Consider the following 21630-nt stretch of genomic DNA (forward strand, 5'->3'; position numbering starts at 1 on the left):
AACTGTCCTTGGCAGATTCAGAGCTACAGTCAGTTGGGGCGTAAGCAGAAACAATAAACAAGGTGCGATGAACCTCACTTCCTCTAGATTCTCTCACCGATGTTGCCAAACGAACCGCACCGAGGCGACTGTCAAGGGGTATCCAATCAACCAGAGACGCTTCCGCTCGTTCGCTCAATACAATACCCACCCCAGCATGTCCAGGTGCAGCGGCCTCTGCATCACCAGAGGGGCGCAGTCGGAACCTGGAAGAGAGCGAGGGGGCAGTCAGTTCGATTACAGTACTTGCGTCCTGCGTCCTTGTTTCTGACAGACAACGTACATCAATACAGAGGGAATCCAGTGTACGCGCAAGGGCCACCTGTTGACCTGCTTGCTTCAGTGTGCGAACATTGAAAGTGGCTAAGTAGACGGGCTTTCGGGGTTTGAAAACAGACTTCGAAGTGTTTAGGGTTGTAACTGAACTCGGACGTGCAGAAGCTGCAGCTGAGTGTGATGCAGGGCGAGCAAAACGGTCAGTCCTGGAGCTGGGACCTGCGGATAAAGTATTCAAATTTGGGCGGGGGAGGGTGGAAGACGGAAAACGTGAAAGTGTAAGAAGGGAGGCGTCAGCAGTAGCATGTTTTCGCTTACCCGCCCTGCTGTATGCAGCAAGTAAGGCGACCCGGCTGATGGCACCACGCGACGGCCGATGTGGCATGAGAATATTGTTAGTTGTGTAGGTCATGGTTGTACGAGGGCTGGGATACTGCCAGGGCGCCCACACCAAGCAAGATTCTTGGACAATGCCTTGTGACATGAGCGCCACCAAGCTTGGGGAACATAAAGCTATATGCATTATCTTACACTACGCCAGCGATCGGGATCGATTTCCACCTCTAAAATGCTAAATGTATAAGTACGCCTACAATGTGAGCTGACAGGCAAATGTTGTAGGAACCTATCGTTGACCGAAAAAATAGTACAAAGGAAATTAAGTGAATATGCTGAAGAACGGGGTAAGAAAAACTCTAAAGTTAGCAATATTTCGCTGTACAACTCCCGACAAGGTAATACTATAGGTCGAAGATCACTTCGTGGAAGAGCCGTAGGAGTGTCATCCAAATCTGTTGATATTTGATCGAGTAGAGTGTAGCAGTTGTGTACAGCGTACAAGGAAGCAGAAATGTTAAATGCCATGAAGCTGAATAACTGTATCTATGAGTGCTGACTAAAACCCTAAGTATGACAGCCAGTCGAAATCGGGAATCGGAAGATCATCATACTTCCATGCCATCATCGGGACGAACATTAGCCTCGAGTGTATCAAAATCACGTGAAGAGATGCAGATAACGAACTAATTCGAAACTGTCGAATGGCTGATAAATTGGAATGACGAGGTAGTTGGAAGGTGACTCCATTCTAGACACCGATTAACATTTGGGCTACAAAAATTACCACTTCGCCTCCCTATAAGAAAGATTGCAACGTCACCAGATAAAGAATAATCCATAACATGAAAATGAAGAAACATTTGCATGGCGACCTCAGTCAACTAAGTTTCTGAACAGCTAAGTGGCGTGTCAAAACGTTAAGAATTACAAATCTGTCCCACTAGGTGTGGTAAACTGGATTACTAGGGCTTGGGATGAAGTTACACGAACAACCGTTAGAGCGTGTTCATCCATCTACGTGGCAGGGAAGAATAAAATCACCGAATGTGGTAAGATCGTTGATATAATTCGTATATTATACCCGTCAGAATGTGCTAGAGGTCAATGTAGACTAAGCTCTTCGAGTCCTAGCCCAAGTCAGTCCTTTTGTGAGAATGAACAGTCACCGACCCTATGAAGCGATCGAGAATTGCAGGTGGTTTGAGGGAAAAAGCGGCCCTTCATTGACCAAAACTTGAACCAATAGATCACCCATAAGAATATCCTCCTGTATTTTCAATTAATTTATACAATTAGCTTGGCAACTGGATATAGTGATCACACTGACATCACCTACGCTAAGAACAAGCTTGAAAGGTTGAATGCTACTTTATGTGACGTGAGTAGTTACGAAGATGGATAAAAATGCGATAAACACCGAGGTAAATTGTGCCGCTGAAATACTAAACCTTCGTTTTACGAGGATTCTAATTGATAGGGAGACAGCGTTCAAGCGAGATGTAGGTGTTCATGATGACGATCTATACAGTAAGAACCGGAATACTAACACGGATGTGAAAGGTGCAACAGGCCGACGTGCATCTAGTCCACAGCTAAGGATTAAAGTTGTCACGACCAAAACTAATCTGCCCGAACTAAACATAAGGAAATGGTCGAACTGATACTATTAAAGTCGTCTGATCACTAATCCTTAAGCGTGGCTTAGTTTTTGTGGTTTTATTCGCTGATGACCGAAACGGTAGAAGCTGAAAGCAAAATACTTTGACGACTACTAAGAGAAAAAATTTGACTAGAATGAAAAACCTGACACAAGCCAGTTGAGTGACAGACAATGGATCACTGAACCTTCAGAAAGGTAGTCAGGTACTAGTGTCTACAATTGGTGGTGAGGACTACGAAACTCATGAGTAACTCATCTAAGCAGATCAAAGAGGTTCCCATTGTGCGTGCGGATTTCACAAGTTTGCCATCTATAGTGACTGGCGTGCCCGATACAGTATTGCAGTTGTTCATTTACAACTGCCTAATGGTCGCGACTATTTTTCGATGGCAGACCAGTTTCGAACTCCGTTTATTAGGTGGATAAACTCATTGTACTCCACCAGTAGACAATTCGACACACAATACAGACTGGGCTTGTTTGAAAGCCGGTACGAACCCTTGAGGGGATTTAAAAGTATTGGAGTATTGAAACAATGTATGAGAAAAATGGCTGAAAAGGGTGATAAATAAAGGCGGCACGGTAGTATGCGTACAGTAGCTGATGAAGTAGAATCAGAGTGAAGCTCTGCGCATGTATATGCTTACCTGTAACCCTAAACCCAACTGAACTTGGCCTGCCAACTCGTGAGAAGTATCGATGAGATTCCACGCTTGGGAAATCATGTCCTCTCGACTTTGCTCTATGGACCTTTTGTATGACTCCAGCGTGTGAATACCCTCCCAATCGACGCTCGAGAATAGCTGCTCCAGTTCATTCACATAGGCGGAGGACTTGGATAGGTCTGTCAGTCTGGCTGAACAGCGGAAAACGGAGATAATTGGTAATGATGTTGCTTGATCAACACGAAAAACTTACACTGAATGCGTTTGGTGAGAAGGGCAGCTCTGGAGATTTTTCGAAGCAAATCGCAGCTTCTTTGAAGTCGACGAAATTGCTCGATTTGAGTGTGGAGAGCTATGTAGGGTGCGGCCACTTTGTGTTTCAGTTTGGTCAATGACTGAGATAGATTGGTGATTTTCGACTCTGTGGTTTGCAGCACATCGTGCAACTGATCGATATCCTTGGCCCGTTTTAGCAATTCCTTGTGATGGCTAGCCACATGCTGATAAATAGATGCATCCAGACTGAAATACAGATAACACATGTGAATCCTGGATTATGTGCTGCAAGCGACATAATTCACATTGGAAAGAAAACCCCAGAGAGTGAAATAATAGTGGAAAGCCTCGACAAATCGATCCGGAAAAGCCTTTTCCTTTTCCACGAGAAAAAGTTCTTTAAAGTTTACATTCAATATCCCAAACAGAAGGACCAAGTTTACATGAAAAAAATTAAAGAGTGCCACCGGTTGAATGGGGACAGAGGAACGTCTGTTTATTTAACGGCCCTTCTTAACAGCCGAAGTGCCTCACATGGTAGCCCCCGTCGCGAATATACATTTGGACTTCGCCACGCCCACGGTCATAATTTTAGCATAATTAAAGGCTACTTGCGTGACTTTTACAACGTACCGGTCACACAAAATGTACAAGCACGAACTCATTTAAAGGGATAGCGTAATTTGGTCTATCCCCTTTTTATCTAAATAAGCAACGCCAGACTTCAAAGTTCACAGACTCTTACAAACGTATCAACTCTGGTTTGTTGTAGTGTCTATGAACTCGAGCGCAAATCGTGCGACATTACAGGGTAGACGTCTATTTGAGTTCTGGTGACACATAACGATTATAGGCGTAAACAAATTCTGAGCAAGAGATACCCACCACTCAGTTCGATTTGGAGCCTGCGCATTGAAAGCTACAATGCTGAACATATCCAATGATTTTATTACGGGTCTAACTTGGTTCATTTCACTGGGAGGGAGTTCATATATAGGTGATACAGCTAAGTGAACCGCGAGTGTTTAGCTGAACGTGGTGTGAGAGGGGATCGGTAAGCGGATATCTGCAGTAGAGGATGGTACTTCCAGGTTGCCCAGACCGAACGGGTACGCAATCTTGAACCTTCAACTCGAAATTCTAAACCGCACGACAGACAAGGTACGGGGTTTTGTTCCAGGATCCTTCTCCTAGCAACCGAAACATGATGCGGCGATTCATATGGTCTTCTCGTAGGACGGTACTATTCAAGGGTCTAGCCCACTTGGCTGAAGACAGCTGGGCTAGCTCGAGAGTGCAAGAAGTGTGACCCAGATGTCTGCCTTTTGATGGAGTTAAGTACAGCAGGTATGGTCGAAGCCAAACTGGGATCTGCTAGATTTGTTGGCTTTTCGACTGTACTGGAAGATACACCGGCGGTCGTGTCCAACCATCTGGAGATCAGAATATGCGGTATTTAGCGTCGGTTGTTTTTTTACCTATGGTTCCTGGAGCAGACCCCACCGCGTTTCCACAAATGAAAAAATGCTAGTCATCTGGAGGGAAATCTTACTGTCATCATCCGGCTGTGGCCAACAATACAACTTCGCTTCTAATCGTCCTCCAGATGAGATTTATTGCTGTATGGAAACTCGTTGGGCTGCTTTCCGTTATCACTCTCAACGCGACTGATCGTCTTTAATGGCTATGCCAGAATTATTCACTCCGAGAAGCTGCCTTACCGTTCTCAACGTCCGACCCAGCCTCAGTCTGGACGTACATTGACGCGAATAGGCACCAAGTACTGGGCGATTTGTGGCGGATTTCGTTTGTCTGGTTAACCGAAAAGCGCTTCAAACTAGATGGCTGAAGGTCTTTCAACACATGTACCATGAGTCATTGCCAAACAAAACCTAGAAAGTGGAGGAAAATCTGGAAAATCTGAATTCGCACTTAAGTTAGATGGGCAAGGTCGAATCTCCTAGAATAGCCCACATCGACTTCAAGAAAGTGAAGCCTACTGGCTCATTTGGTGAAGAGAACGCTGAAAGCGTCTACGTCCCATTAACCCATTGGATGGTTGCTCAGGAGGGATGCCATATTGGGTTCTTGAATTGAGTCCCAGCCCAAGAAGCGAGGGGAGCGGGTATGGTCTTCTTGCGGTACCAAGTCTAAATTCGTTGGTTCAACAGTGCGACCTCAAATGCGACAGATGTTGTAGTTTTCCTGAGACCCTGCCAGTGACCCAAAGGTCCGACCCGATTGGTTATAAGGCCGGCCAGACTAACCCAAAGATTTAGGCAGCAAGCATGGAGGTTGGGTTCCTAAAGCATACCAGATGCATTTGAAGCGAAACGTGGGCTCTTACCATCCTGAGTGTTTTTTTGCCGTATCAGATGACTCAAAACCCCTTTGCGACCGACCGTCCGTTTTGCGATCGGAATGTGAGAACATAGGTGCCATTTTCACCAAACTCCTCCACCTTCAGGGTAGAAAGAGTCGAATTTTACAAGTATGACTAGACTTTGGGGAACGTCATGCGATAACTGCGACACCACAGACCAGATACCACGACGGAGTAGCAGTTTTTAGCCGGGACGAGTGAAGTCAATCACGCCGTATATCCAAGTGGTGGCGAAATCGAATCAAAGCATAAATGGAAGCAAAATTCGTCTGAAACTGCTAGCAACAACCAACCAACAAAACAACTTTTCGTAACTGACTCCGTGGCTCCCTATGTACACGTGCCTTTAGCATCAGTCAGTCCTCCATAGAAAGATGAAGTACAGTGAAAATAATAATAATCACACCTTTTCGGGGCTTAGCTGCCATGCCACCCAAAAGAGGCACGAGGACTAGAATACTGAGAGGCTGCTCAAGTCTAGACGGGGAAAGTCAAGAGGCAGAGGTCGGGTTCGAACCACGGACCTTCCGGTCGGTAAATTCGCGTTTTAACCATTGAGTCATCTCAAACCTTAGCACCAGTCAGAGCGACGGGACAATTTGTGCCGGTCACCTCCTTCAACAGTGAATATAAATCACAAGAGGATTTCTCGGCAAACGTTAAAAAATCCCATTGCCGATAACATTCAAACACAACCATGAGTCCGGTGAACATGTGTACAGGTCGGGTCATATGAAATGGTCGAGAGTTAATAAACGTAATAGTTACCTGAGAATTTTTTCGTTTACCAGACGCAAGACCTCCGAAGCTTTACGAACTCCAAAAACGCTAGATGCATACACATTCGGGTCGAACTGCGGAGAGTGGAACAGGGTGAGAAGTTCGTCCTCATCCATAGCACGTGCTACAAAAGAGAAACGTAATTTGAACAGGTCAACTGCATCGAGAATATATCTGTACTCAAGTCTCTCATAGTCAGAGCCATCCTTCTCTTTATCATCAATGACGTCAACATCAAATGAGAACACTGGTGCTCCAATGCCTTACAAGCGCGTTCACTTTATTTGAATAAAGCCACTTAATGGAAAGAAGAAAGATATGGGGCAGAGAGGGAGACATGGGGCCAGCCTAGGTGTCTATCAATGCCCAATCAGACAATTTCGATAGGATGTGACGACATGAGCGCCACTGACAATCACTAGCCGCCATTAAGTGTCTCCAGCTAAGCACAGCAAGGGTCGTGAGGACCACATCCTAGAAGGCGAACAGCGCCAAAAGCATTCAAACTTTTCATAACATCCTGAATTCCCTTCCACCACGTCAGATTCTGTTCATCTCCAGGTTTGCGGCACTCGGATTTGGGCACAGAAAACAGCGCTTGGTTCGACAGGCAGTAAATCAGCATGCATATTTCACGACCTAACAAGTTAAGCTTGAAGCGATGGATGCATCCTTTGAGTGAAGTTCATCAAAAACCTTTCCAATAATAACCAGATATTCAATTCGTTGGCTGCGGCCTGCTCCAGCTATAGCACTGAGGCAACGGCGGTCAAAGACGTGAAGATGACACAGATCCTCCGCCCGAAGCACCTAAGTTTCGCAGACATACACCAATACAACCCCCATTGTGGTCCGACACATGCGTCTTTTGAGACCCAGTGATACGCTTTTCGATTGCACCAGTGGTGCAAACTGGCGACCGCAATCCCGGCCTTTGAAATTCGTGCGTTAGTCTCGTCCGCCACGGTACCGTCAGAGTTAGTGCGACTTCCGCGATATGCATAACATCCCAGAACTCCCGCTGTCACTCACCGGATACTCAGAAGCGTGTTCAAAAACGGAATGTCCTGCAGCATGACTTTGGTTAGGTAGTCGCCAGGATAGATCTCAACAACTGGGTTTTGGAGACCTTCCCGTGTCCACCTCATTATCTCATAAACAAAGCAATTAAACAAAACTGGAGAGAGTGGACATCCTTGTCGGACAAAATTGTCTACAGGAAAGCTTTTGGAAAGATTCCGAGACATACTCCAGCGCCCACAAGTATGTGAATACAGGCAATGTATGGTGTCAACTAACTTCCAGGGCACACCTCATTGCACAAGCGTGTAGAAAAGGAATAATCACTCGACAGAATCGAACGCGCTCCTGTATCCAAGGAACACCGAGAATGTCGTTGCTCTAACAATTGGAGGAGTGTGAATATGTGATTCAGACATATCTTTCCTGACCGGAATCTTCTCGGTTTCCCTTTTCACGGGTCGTCGTCAGACGATGCAAAACTCAAGTGGTCTGCTTACAACGTGGGTAAGGATGGTTCCTGTGGCTCCCACAGGGCACCACTATTGACTCATCTTGGTTAGTTGAAAGGGTCTCTTTCTTCCGGAAAGAGACAAATAAATTGAAGATTTCACCTTCATTTTTAAACACAGCGGGTGGGAGTTCGCCAGGAAGGGCAGCTTGATGATGCTTGAAGGTAAATGGCATTCGTTTATCTCCGAAGCCATCGGAGTTCCAGTTTCACTGACCAGGGATGTGTTGCCGGTTGGAAATCTGCCTGAGCAGCTGCACGTGGCAAGCTGAATTGAGGTTCTCAGACTGCCTCTGAGTGTTCTTAGGTGTGTGCGCCTCCAAATACTTTTGGCAAGCTGCAACGAGCTCCCTTCGTTAATCGGTCTTTTGATTCTTCACCTAAAGACCTTAAATGTAACTGAAGTGGTTTTCAGTAGTGTTCAGTTCATTGCTCAAGACGGCGATTGAGGTAGTGAATTGCTCTCATCTTTTTCGCATATTGTTTCACTGACACCTGTCTCCTCTTGACTGGTTGATCGAATTAGCGGGGATAGGGCGTGGCTGTTTCCTGCAGCGAAGGCCTTCGCTATCTCCTGGGCCTTCGAAATCCACCACAGTTCTCTGTCATTCTTCAAGCTCTTGATTATCCGGTGTTTGAGGGATCTGCGTGCGCCACAACAATCATTCATTGCTGGAACAATCGTTGTGGCAGCAATAAGATCTGGTGATCTCGACGATATCCGGTGTTCATTTGGTCGAGTCAGATGGCTTGGGAAGGCTGTTCTGTAATCTGCGGACATAGCTTCTTTGACCGCTCCTAATCAACCTCCAGGCATTGTCATTCGGATGATTGTGCGCTTCCAGTAGCTTTCTAACCACGCCACCTCCATAACCTTGGGCTATGAGACTTATCGAAGTTGATGAATGAGACCGCTCTGCTCTGGCACACGTAATGCTGATGGATGGTGAAGCGGTAACCGGGCTGGCATAATGGCATAGTTAGAGTCAAGTTGCGTCCCCCAGAAGGAATGACAGTCCTTAACCGAGCCCCTCCATCGGTAACTGATAGCCACGTAGTCTTCCGGTCGTTAGCCTCCAAGTAACTCGATGTGAGCGTTTATCGGAAGTTCGTAATGGCCACGAACACATGATGATCTACACACAACTGGAGCAGTCACTCCCCATTAACCGTACGCCGAGCATGGACTCTAAATCTACCACCCAAGCGTACTTCTTCCGGAATTGGTCGTCCAAGTAAGGCATTCCTATCACCCGCCAGGATTACTATATCCGTCATTCTTGCAGTGACAACAAATATAGATAACACCCGTTCTTCTCGGTCTCAGAACTGCAGTCTGTCTGGGGGTATGCTAATACGACGAACAAACACCGTTTACCGCACCGACCTGTATTGATCATGATTGACCCAGAGAACCGCACAGCGCAAAGGCGACCGTTTACTAAGATCCAACCCAGTAAGTCGCTTTCAGTCTTGGGGTTGAGGGCAACTCGCACACCGTAGATAACAAGAGCCGTTGCGTCAGGATCGCCGGAGAATAAAATGTAAAGCATCTGAGCTCGTCCTAAGTGGCTTGAGATGTAGGACCGAAGTTCAGCTGTAGCACCTTTCCGGTGCCTAGCTGCCATGTCACCCAAAGAAAACACGAGGGCTAGGATACTGCGAGGTTGTTCAAGCCCAGACAATGATATTCGAAGGGCAGAGGTCAGGTTCGAACCACGGACCTTCCGGTCAGTAAATTCGCGCTCTAAGCACTGAGCCATCTCGCCCGAAGTAGGATCTCGTACGGCTATTTCGGAGTCACAACACACATCGACTGATGGGGAAGCAAGGTTTCAGCAAGTGATGCATGTTGTCTAATTTGAAAGCAACAACGTGAAACAGATCCCCTGAAATAGTAAATGATTATTTTGGTTTATTTTTCTGTGCGACGGTTTGGACATGGAACAGTGGCTCGGAAGTCAGTAGAGGTTGATGGCACTGAACCGTTCGACAGGTGTAAAAGGGATGTAGAGGAATGCCGCCGAGCGAAGACCTGCAAGGGCGAATGATGATTCCTGGTTGCTCAGGACGAAGGGGATTTAGTTGAACCTTTGACACAGAAGTTATGTTCGGGGAAAACTCTCCTAGCCTCTGACTCGAGTCTGAACCACGATGCAGTGGTTGTTGGGGGTTTCTTTGGGACCCTTCTGGAGCCAATGATTCAATGGCTGTAGGGGGCCTACCTGGCCCTAGAAGGCAGTGTGTAGCTGCGCACAGAAGGCGCCTTTTGAGCGGCACGGGATCTTTGGTTTCAAAAGCATTTCCACCGTATTTAATGATGCACCGGCGGTCACAGTCAACTGGTGGATGATCAAAGTGTGCGGTTTCTAATACCGAACTTTTCTAACTCGTCCTTCCTCGGGGAACAGAAGTACCACTGCTTCCATTAACCTGGGCATGTTGCTGGTCTGGGGGAAAACCCTTACTGCCTTCACACTCCTGTCACTGAGGACAGTACGACTGTGCCCCCCCCCCCAATCTACTTGAGTTCAGTAATACTGAACAGTGTTCATCATTACCACCATATTTATGGAGTCGAGACGAAGGCGATTTTTGTCAAACATGAACCCGAGGTACCTAACAGAATTACAGAATTACACTATGGTCGTAAATTCGTTAAATGACTGAATCCAACCGGGACACAACTCATTCTTTAGTTGTTTAAATAACAGTAGTCGCCAAGATATGAAGCGACTGTGTCCACTTCATATAGAAGCACGTTCATAATCTGCTGATAGGTCACTGGGGAAAGTTTTCGTCGATGACGGAAATCATGTCTACTGACATGAGCCACGATGAGTTGTTTGACAGGTGTCTGGATTCCTCCTAAACTTCAGGCCACTGGAAGATAAAACCTAAAAAAGCACACGCCACCCTTCATCTCCGCATAGTTGCTAAGCCACCCAAGTGAAGCACATGGGCCGAGATACCACCAGGCCTAGATAGAAGTGGTCGAGAAGCCGAGGTTGGGTTCAATCTGCGGAACACCCAGCAGGATGTTTGAGCCCTAACCGTTGATCTATCTCGAACTGGAGGACTCATGCATATCTGAAGAACAATTGGCACAGATACCCAGGGCCTCACGTTTTTCTGACAAACACGACCGCTGGACCACACGACAGGTAACTGGCGTAGAAAATTCCGCATTTCCTAAGCAACTGAGTTCGAGGGCTGATAGTGGTAGCGGCATCTTCGAGTTAAAAGTCGGTTAGGGCTTCGCGCAGCAACCAAAGCAAACGCTAAACACTGCACTATATTTCTGGAGGTCTCAGGATCGCAGCAGTCTTAGTTATTGGTAACCCGACACTCAAAATTAGCTCTGGTGCAGATATGCGCAAACTATTGACCGATAAATGTTGAAACTGCTAACGTTATATGTGACGTAAGCTGTCCACGGTCTCTTTATCTAGTGCTTAACCAGCTCGTGCAACTGCCAAATTAAGTGAACCGATTAGACGAAGTTCTTCGTTCTAATTCAAAGAAACATAACAAGCTGGTAAAACATGGAGTGCAAGGTTTCATTCTGAAGGAGCGAAACGCATGACAAAATGTGATGCGCCTTTTGAGCGGGACTGCGAAATCTGCTGATCCTCAGCTTCATGATGTGCCTATTTCGGTGTACCACAAAGCATGCATACTTTAACAGAGATAGAGGAATTTTTCACAACTGCATTTGTAAGCTTATCACAATCCCCCACAATTTTGTACCAGAAGCTGCGTCATGGGGCGAGAGACGACCAGCTATACAGGCGAGTCTGATTGGCGCATATCCTGACCAATCACGGACTGGCACCTTAGTGAATGGATCCGGCAAGCGACACGTTCAGTCGGGACTCCCTGAACACACAATCCCCTTAGCTGCAAAACCTTTTCGACTGGAAGAAAACTTCTTTGCGCCAAAATGTTGCATTATCTTCGTATCTGCTGGAGGCAAAATTACCTCTAATCCACTTTCACATATTTGAAGTTCACAGTTTCATTGTCCACTGAAGCAATCACAACACTGGCGAAAAATTCTGGTAGAATACTTTGTTCAGTTGATGGTTTTTTGATGATTTCAGATGGCCTGCCTCTGTTCATTATGAAGCTACCTCCTATATCCTTTTAAAGGACTCTGTTTGGAGAGAAAATCGTCATACGAAATAATGCCTTCCTTGTTATTCAAATACAGGGAGCAAAGTTTATAAACTTTAAGGTCACCCTCTTTCAACAACATAATTGGGGAGAATTAGCAAACCCCAGCGCAGTCGGTGGTCCCTTTGAATTCGATAGAAGCAGACACTGTTGGCCAGCATGGTAGACCAGCCAGTGCGGTGCTTTCGAAACTGGTTTTGTTTTTCCCTCCTGCAATTCAGTGGAAGACATTTTTTCGCTTTTCAATTTATCCACGAGGTACACAAGGGTTATTGTTGAATTTTACCACTCTGACATAAATTATGGGAGATAATCCTTGTTATTTTGCGCTCGCTTCTCTGGCGTTTTGTACCTTCATTTTGCTTCCATTATAACACTACGTATTTCATCAATTGCATAATCGTTTTTTGTTTGAAAACTACAAAAACACGCACTTGTACAGTTTCACGAAATACAAGCGTGGTCACGTGCTTCGACTCTCTCTTTTGATTTCGCTCGCGCTTGCAGCGGTCATTTGCGAGTCTCATGTACTAACTCCGGTACCAAAACATTTCAGACCATCTTCGGAATCCACTATTCGTGGGAACTGTTCAGAAGGAGACCTCTGGACCAACATAATAGGATTATTGTTTATTCGTTGACTTGTGCCGACGACGAACTATTTTAAAGAGAACAACTGTTAGTGAGTCTTTTCCATTTGACCTCTATTTTAGTATACCCAACCTAGCATAATTATTTTTATTTCTTCGCCACACACTCCTGGTAGATTAACTTATTGGGTAGCCAGACCACTACACTTGCAATTTTTCATCCGGTCTTAACCATGACATCGATCTATACAGACTTCCCTCTGCATCCATAGGTAGAGCACAACAGATGTGGGCGAAATGGCTGCCCGTCGAACGCAAAACGCGGAATGCAATACCACACCTGCAAGGAGTGGTGGAATTTTAAATGCATGGGTAAACCAATACTCTAACTCTCCTGACCCGTTTGTCTGCACTAGCGGCCCCCACATTAATAGTGCAATGCATATCGCAGCTGAGAAAAGAGCCGCCAAAAACGAAACCCAATCCATATTGCTGAATCAGAAAGACCCGTGTGAGTGTTCCGCTGTGATCGGGAAACTCGACGCGAAACTAGAGCTTCTTTTCTAAAGCACTGGGTGATGCAGACACAGAGAATGCAACGGCCTGGACAAAAGTTGATGAAGAACTTTCTTCGCTGAATGATTACCTCGCGCTATCCGTTTCGGGCTGCGAGGAAAATCATCCAGCTTTCTGACGCGGCAATAAAGACCGCCACAGACGTGCAGGGACAAGCGGCGAAGCCCACCGACAAATCAGTCGCATGTGTTAATCTTAGCATTGGGGACTGATGAGTCGACCGTACAATCACTGAGAATGTGGAACTGCCAAATTACAGCTCCTCTCCGCCAAAAATGGCCTCTTTGCTTGTGAACACAATCGTTGCCAAGGACCCCGACAGCCAAAGCCACTAACGTCACCTTGGCGTACATCCAGCTGGACGCGCTTATCGTCGGAGAATCGAGTGTCGACACAAACACGAATGAAAGGCAACTACAGCCAACAAGCCACATACGATTCACCAGGTCGGAAAACTGCTGGATGGCTTGAGTTGCAGTCCTCTTTGAAAACAAGCCTCGTGGGGGCGCCAAAAAAAGAATTACTTCTCAGTGACGCCACCCTGCGTTTAGTGTCTCACAGCGACACCCCTTCTTCTCAAACCGCTCCAAAATGCCCAAGAAACCAGAAAGACGGAGGTTTGCCCAAAATCTTTGATCAACAGCAAATCTGGTCGTCGAAGGGATGGTGCTGAAGGAGCTACAGGGAGCAATGGTCGTGATTTTCGCCCACGGGGAAAAACATGTCCCCTACGGCTAAAGGCCCGAGCAAACTGGGCTCTCACGTGGCGAAAAAAAACCAGAAACGGTAAACATCCCCAGAAACCATGAAGACAGGAAGCAGACGATTATGACCCCGAGGCCCCGTTGAGCCTTAAACTCGAACTGGACGCACCACTTTTACGTCTACTAACCTCCCTGGTCACTCAACTCTCGGCTTCTCACCCATGGGGGCAGCAGAGACAGTGGTGAAATGCTTGTACACAAACTGCCCTAGCCTTTTCCACAAACCTTGCGATATTAAACAGTCAGCTTGCCTTGAACAACCGTACATAACCACACTCACAGAGACCTGTCTCACACCAGATCTCTCTGTCGCGGAGATCTTGATGGATGGTTACTTTGTTTTTCGAGCTGACTCGAAACGAAAGAGGGCCGGTAGGCTTACTTTGTACTTACATGTCTCCCTCTCTGACCGTACATAACCACCTTTTAGTGATGCACCTTTTAGTGATGCACCGTGGATCCCAATCCCGCTGTGCAGGTCCGACTCTCTCTTTATCGGCGTTGTCTACCGTAGGCCCTCCAGTCCCTCTGAAGATGACCAAATCCCCATACGAAGCCTTCAGCAACTCTCCTACAGCTACCGCTTCACTCATCTTCTGCTGGTGGATGACTTAAACGCTCCTAAGTCCTCCTGAATGGAGCTCCAGCTCGTCGGATCAAGCGAACTTTCTGCAGCGGCGCTGATTGAATTCACTCAAAAGAGCGCTTGAACTCAACATGTCCTCGCACCCACCAGATAACGCGCAGACCAACTATCATACCTCCTGTATTTGATCATCAGTAACAAAAGGCACTTCTTTGATCAAGTAATGATTAACGCTCCACTGAGACAAAGCGACCACTGTGTGCTCACCTTTGATTTCATCTGCCACTGGGCTAGAAATTCCGAACCCCAAACGTGACTTCGAAACTTCTGACGTGCAGACATATCAGGAATGCGCATCTGTATGGAACAAGTCACACTGGGACCAGCTTCATTGGAAGACTTTTATGGGGCTGTGGTCCAGAAACGTCCCGGGGCTGACGCGACGTTCGTCCCAAAAGACCAGCACGCACTCGGATGAACCGCAGGCTGCCAAAAAGGATTCGGCGACTTCTGCAAATGAGGTCACAACTCTTTCTCAACAAGTTGACTACAGGGGATACAGAAGATGAGCTGATACCCGAGGCCCCGTTGAGCCTTAAACTCGAACTGGACGCACCACTTTTACGTCTACTAACCTCCCTGGTCACTCAACTCTCGGCTTCTCACCCATGGGGGCAGCAGAGACAGTGGTGAAATGCTTGTACACAAACTGCCCTAGCCTTTTCCACAAACCTTGCGATATTAAACAGTCAGCTTGCCTTGAACAACCGTACATAACCACACTCACAGAGACCTGTCTCACACCAGATCTCTCTGTCGCGGAGATCTTGATGGATGGTTACTTTGTTTTTCGAGCTGACTCGAAACGAAAGAGGGCCGGTAGGCTTACTTTGTACTTACATGTCTCCCTCTCTGACATCACTGATGCACCTTTTAGTGATGCACCTTTTAGTGATGCACCGTGGATCCCAATCCCGCTGTGCAGGTCCGACTCTCTCTTTATCGGCGTTGTCTACCGTAGGCCCTCCAGTCCCTCTGAAGATGACCAAATCCCCATACGAAACCTTCAGCAACTCTCCTACAGCTACCGCTTCACTCATCTTCTGCTGGTGGATGACTTAAACGCTCCTAAGTCCTCCTGAATGGAGCTCCAGCTCGTCGGATCAAGCGAACTTTCTGCAGCGGCGCTGATTGAATTCACTCAAAAGAGCGCTTGAACTCAACATGTCCTCGCACCCACCAGATAACGCGCAGACCAACTATCATACCTCCTGTATTTGATCATCAGTAACAAAAGGCACTTCTTTGATCAAGTAATGATTAACGCTCCACTGAGACAAAGCGACCACTGTGTGCTCACCTTTGATTTCATCTGCCACTGGGCTAGAAATTCCGAACCCCAAACGTGGCTTCGAAACTTCTGACGTGCAGACATATCAGGAATGCGCATCTGTATGGAACAAGTCACACTGGGACCAGCTTCATTGGAAGACTTTTATGGGGCTGTGGTCCAGAAAGTTCCCGGGGCTGACGCGAGTTCGTCCCAAAAAGACCAGCACGCACTCGGATGAACCGCAGGCTGCCAAAAAGGATTCGGCGACTTCTGCAAATGAGGTCACAACTCTTTCTCAACAAGTTGACTACAGGGGATACAGAAGATGAGCTGATATTCCGTAAAATGCGGAACCGCTGTAAATCAGAAATTTGCCAATGGAACATACGAAAACAAGTCACCATTCTGGACCTCGCTCGAGAAAATAAAAACATCTTGTTCAAATACGCGAGACATTGCCACAGAAAACAAGCCATCCGCGTTCTCTTTGAGTGACAGTAACATGTAACCCAAGAGTGATCCAACAGCGGTATCTGAGGTTTACAGAGAATGCTATGCAGGTCTGTATTCAGCTCAGTCACATCCATTCTTGCCAAGTCGTAAATACGAACAGCCTCTAACCGAATTGCTCTTCGCGGTGGAGGACATTCGTCAGCGTTTGCACAGAATCAACCCTTTTTGCGCGTTGTGGTCTGATGAGGTCCATCCAAAGATCCTGAAAGAAGCGTCGCCTGTACTGGCAAATCTGTTATACCTGGTGTTTCGTCAGTCGCTTGACGAAAGTCGCCTTCCCTCTGCTCAGAAGGAAGCGATTGTCACGCCAATCTACAAAACTGGTGACTGACTATCGCCTGGCAGCTACGGGCTCATAAGCCCCACTAGCGCGCCATGCAGGGTAATGGAACGCATTCTGAATAGAGCTATGCTACCAGCAACCTGATATCTCTAGCTCGGCACGGATTTCTCCCAAACCGTTCTTGTGTGACAAACATGCTCCTGTTTATGAACAACTTAATCTAAAACAAGGACGAGGGACCCATATCGGATGACATTTTTCGATTTCTCTAAAGCATTTTATGGGGTTCCACACGTTCAGCTGCTCCACAAACTCGATCTTATGGGGGTTCAAGGGAGAATCCTACCTTGAATCAGGCATTCCTTCAGATGGATCCGAGTGAGAACAAACATGACATATTCATCCCCAGCACCGATCCCAATTGGAGTTCATCAGGGCAAAGTTTTTCGCCATCAAGCACCGTTCCGGAACGCCTGTGTCATGTGGCGATTCAAGATCAGCTGTGAAGATGGAGGATCCCAAGTTATCCCGCGTTCTTTGTTACCCATGCCGATGATCCTACCTATCCTGCTGGTTTTGATGAAATGATAGAGGGAAATAAACGGTGAATTCTCCTAACTCAAAATGGGAGCCCAGACGTTGGTGTTCTCCGCAAGGCAATGATGAAGGGAGGGCTTGAGTAATAGAGAGGCTCCGCACCAGCCATGTTTAGCTGCCCTCTGTTAGCGAAGCAACAATCCAACCTTTTGTGCAGAGTCAAATTATGCAAGATTGGTTTGAGTAACGTTCTTGCGTTTTCTCAAAAAAACGCTTCTGGATTTCAGTCGGGATTCACTATTAAAACTGAATCCGATTGAATCTGATGATCGATTTCGTGACAGAACTTGCACAAAAACGGAGACTTGACTCGTCCTACTGTTATCTACTCACAAACGTTTGGCGAAGTTTCGGTATTTTTTGCAGCGTGTAGTGATTCGCAACCTAAATTGTGATCTTGGACGTGTTGTTCCATCATCCATCGCGCAGCAAATCGCGCGGCAGCCATGAACTGCTTCTTACATGGCGAGGTAAAAACAAATGAAGGCATGTTTAAGGAACCAAAGCAGAATGTTTACTCAAAACCCTCAAAAGGAACAGGAGATCTTCCAGTTGCCAGGAGCATATTACCAACCCGGTGGCTGCGGGCAGACGACAGCAGTACTTCATTCGTGGAGTTCCTAGAATAAAGGTTACTCTTCAGACGACCGGCTAGGGTCGCGAACATCTATCGAACTTGAAGGCACGGAGTATATGACGGCGCCATGTTTGAAGGTTTGAGGCTAAATATACGTCATGCGATTCATGCATAAGTCGACATTCTGGTCGGCTAGTTGTATAGAGGCCAGGAAGCGCGCGCATTCAAAATGCATTCATGCATATGCCAAGAAAAGGCCGCTGGCTATTCGCACAATGAGCTTGAGTTCTCGAAATCTACAGCATTTTCACACCTGCAACTACATAGCGTAGAATGTCTATGTATAATGCATATGCTCCTCTACTATAGAAATTGCTTAACCATGGCGGTTTGTTTAAGTGAAATAAATGTACAGGTGAATAAACACCACCGACAATGAATAAGTTACCTGTAAACCGGCTGTAAATTATTGTAAGTCTACCATATGACATTATGTGTGCCTCTCCCTCCCTCTTTTACCCTATTGCAGGTACCACGGACGAGTCACCACGGGCTCTGGACAAGGAAGAGTATCCCACTTGTACATCCCCCTAATTGACCTTGACCCAACTTTGTACACCCCCGACTTCCGGTTTCGGTTTCGTTCGAATACATGTGTGTCGTTACCACGCTCCGGTGTTCTCTTCTGTCTCACCCGACCTGCGCGCATGTGTGCTGTGCATACCGTGTGGACTCATTATTACCAGTCCGTATCTCTGCACATTTCAGAACTGACGTGTGCCGTCACTACATCCTCTCGAACGTCGAATACCGCTGACTTCCTGACGTCCCGCGCTACATACCTCCTGAGAAAAAATCCCGAATTTTGGGGAAGTTTGTCTCAAGTTCAATGAACGTATCTTTCATGTATTTTTCCACCGGAAGAGATTTCCTCAACATTCTAGAATCTACATTGCCTTTGGAAATGCGACATATGCTTAGGCGCATTCGTGCAAACAAATTTTGGTCGATGATTCTTTGTTGCCAGTAAAACTTCCGTAGTGCACGCATGTGCGTGCATGTGCATTCTCCAGCACAGGTGTCGACAGTCTCGGAGCATCTGTGTGTTTGCACCACACGTCGGAATAACGCTATCTGCTGCCATCGGGAGAAACATATGTGGCTATATTGACCTTCCTGTCCCTGACACACAAGGACGCGTCCGGTCTCACGAAGTTTTTCCAGGACCGAAGGCATATCATCTGCTACATTAAAACCCAACCATTCGGCACCTACTCATGCTTGTGTTTATGGACAGCTTAACCCAAGCCAAGGACGAAGGACTCATATCGGACGCCATATTTTCGACTTCTCAAAAGCATTTGATAGGGTCCCACACGTCCCGCTGCTCCACAAACTCGAGTCTTACGGGATTCAAGGAAAAATCCTTCGCTGGAACAAGGCTTTCCAATCGGACAGATCATTCTGAGTGAGAATAGGCTCGACCTACTCCTCTCCAGCTTCAGTCTCCATTGGATTTCCTCAAGCCTCCGACTTGGGACCACTCCTGTTTCTGATCTACGTCAACGACCTCCCAGACGTTCTTGGAGTCCATGTTTACTTTTTGCGGACGAATTTAAATCCTGGAGTTCCAATGCCAGTGCCCTCCAAATGGATGTAGACGCTGCCAAGTAGTGGTCGTTGGACTGGCACCTTCCTCTGAATGATGAAATGTGCGTCCATATGTCGTTTGGAGGGGATTCAGTGAATGCTTTTGTTATGCATGGTGAAAAGGGACCAGAAAACATCATGAGGACAGATGCCAAAAAAGATTTATGCATTTGGGTCTCCTCAAACTTGTCCTTCTCACTGCACCATGAGAAATCGGCCCAAAAGTCATTTGCCAACTTGCGGATGATCCGACGCACCTTCTCCCGTATTACTCGCATGGACTTCCAAATACTCTATGGGGCCTACGTCAGACCGCTCCTGGAGTACGCCAACCAAGTTGTCTGCTCAGGACGCACGAAAGACGTCACCTTCATTGAGCGTGTCCAGCGGGCCGCTACGAGAATGTTTACTGGCCTCAAATCCGTGGACTACGAAACGCGTCACGCGATGCTTGATCTTATTCCCCTGGAGTACCGTCGCCTCTGAGGGGACCTAATGCTTACTTATGCCCCGTTTGAACAAAGCTTGGCAAACGGGTTTTTTACCGTTGACCCAGCAAGCACCAGGCGAGGGCATAATAAGAAAATTTTCAATCTCAGAGAACACACATTCATTAGACGAAATTTTTTATCATTTCGGGCAGTAGCTGCGTGGAATGACCTTCCTCCGACGGTTGTCCACGCTCCTTGTAGCACCCAGTTTAAAGCACTGTTAGACGTATATTTATGCGATTCCTCGCGCTGACAAGCATGCTGCCCCGCGTTGAGAACATGAAGAGCAGTGATACACCCTCTTTTCACTTGGGTCTTTCAGGCCCAACCATTCGGCACCTACTCACCATAGCCGGTCGACACTTCCGGCGGTAGTTGTGTATATCCTCGGTTGTAAGAATCTTTCCGAATTCATCCGCCACAAGCTGCCGCATCTCAGATGACGGCGTTCCATATCTCAGCAGGGCCTGGCATGTGCCGAACTCGCCTTCTTTTAGGCGTCGATTGACTGGAAGCCGATCGTACAGAAACTTTGACAGTTTGTGGTTGTGTTCCTGAAAATAAGAGGTCACTGCCAGTTGGTTCTTTTGCCTCCGTATACAAAACCTCACTGGACAGCTGGTGCTTCGCGTACTTTTTTATTAGATTCCACGGCTTTCCGTTGGTCTTGGAGAGCGCCAGCTGCATTTGTAGTACACGCACAAATATCACAAAGTTATCCTTCATATATTCATTTAAGGTCTTCTCGAATGCCGTGAAGGATGAAAACGATACACCCACAAATTTCTCAACGAAAGCCACTTCCGAAGCCATAGCAGACGAAGTTCAAAGCCGAATGTCCGCCAATAATTTTCAAAAGAGATCGATTAAAACAAATCGCAAAAAATGACGGCAGATGAGGGTGGTTTTCAGTCTACGCATATATGCAAAGAAGTGCAACATTTTGACGTTAAGTTTTTTATTTCGCCCGCAGGGGTTTTACAGAAAAATGCATTGTGCCTCTAGCCGCTGGCCAAGAAAAGAACGATTTAAATGAGTAAAGCACATAAATTACGAAAATTGGTCTGTCATTGTGAGCAAAAATAGTCCAAAACAATGTGAAGAGTTTATTTCATATCTGTGCCGCTCTAAGTGAAGCATGTACAGTTTGATGTTTATAAAATTAATACATCAAGTTAAACATCAAAAACGTATCCAAGCATTTTGAAGGGCCCTACACGGCTTGTGCATGAATTAAATAAAAGTGGGGCCAAAATCATGGGGTAGAACATTGCGGCTGACGTTGAGAGCAGTGATGTAGTGGATAACGTGAGCAAATACCAGTTCAAAGTAGTGAAATCAAGTGAAAAAAATAGGCGAGATGATACAACTCACAGTTCGTTGGTACAGTTAGTTATTACCACCACAATAAATCCAAATCGATCTCCTTCCTGGAATCTTCCTTGATATATTCCTATATAGTTTCTATCCCGTCGTAGTCTAAAAGGTAGATCACCGCTCGTTAATTCACTACAAGCGTAATTCGACATAGCAAGTAGGGACCAC

General features: G+C 46.6%; 1 protein-coding gene across 1 annotated transcript in view; it reads right to left on the minus strand.

The window, feature by feature from the left end:
* The window catches only part of T265_13342 (hypothetical protein), a gene marked incomplete at both ends in the record, with an annotated part of 32362 nt that extends 11723 nt beyond the window's left edge, over positions 1–20639 (minus strand). Inside the window, 4 exons of the mRNA XM_009168453.1 lie at positions 98–534; positions 3233–3501; positions 6407–6542; positions 20429–20639. Coding sequence (XP_009166717.1) covers positions 98–534; positions 3233–3501; positions 6407–6542; positions 20429–20639 — 1053 coding nt within the window. The remainder of the gene's footprint in view (positions 1–97; positions 535–3232; positions 3502–6406; positions 6543–20428) is intronic.
* Positions 20640–21630: the final 991 nt, after the last annotated feature.

The sequence above is a fragment of the Opisthorchis viverrini genome, assembly GCF_000715545.1.
Source record: "Opisthorchis viverrini unplaced genomic scaffold opera_v5_57, whole genome shotgun sequence".
NCBI lineage: Eukaryota > Metazoa > Platyhelminthes > Trematoda > Opisthorchiida > Opisthorchiidae > Opisthorchis > Opisthorchis viverrini.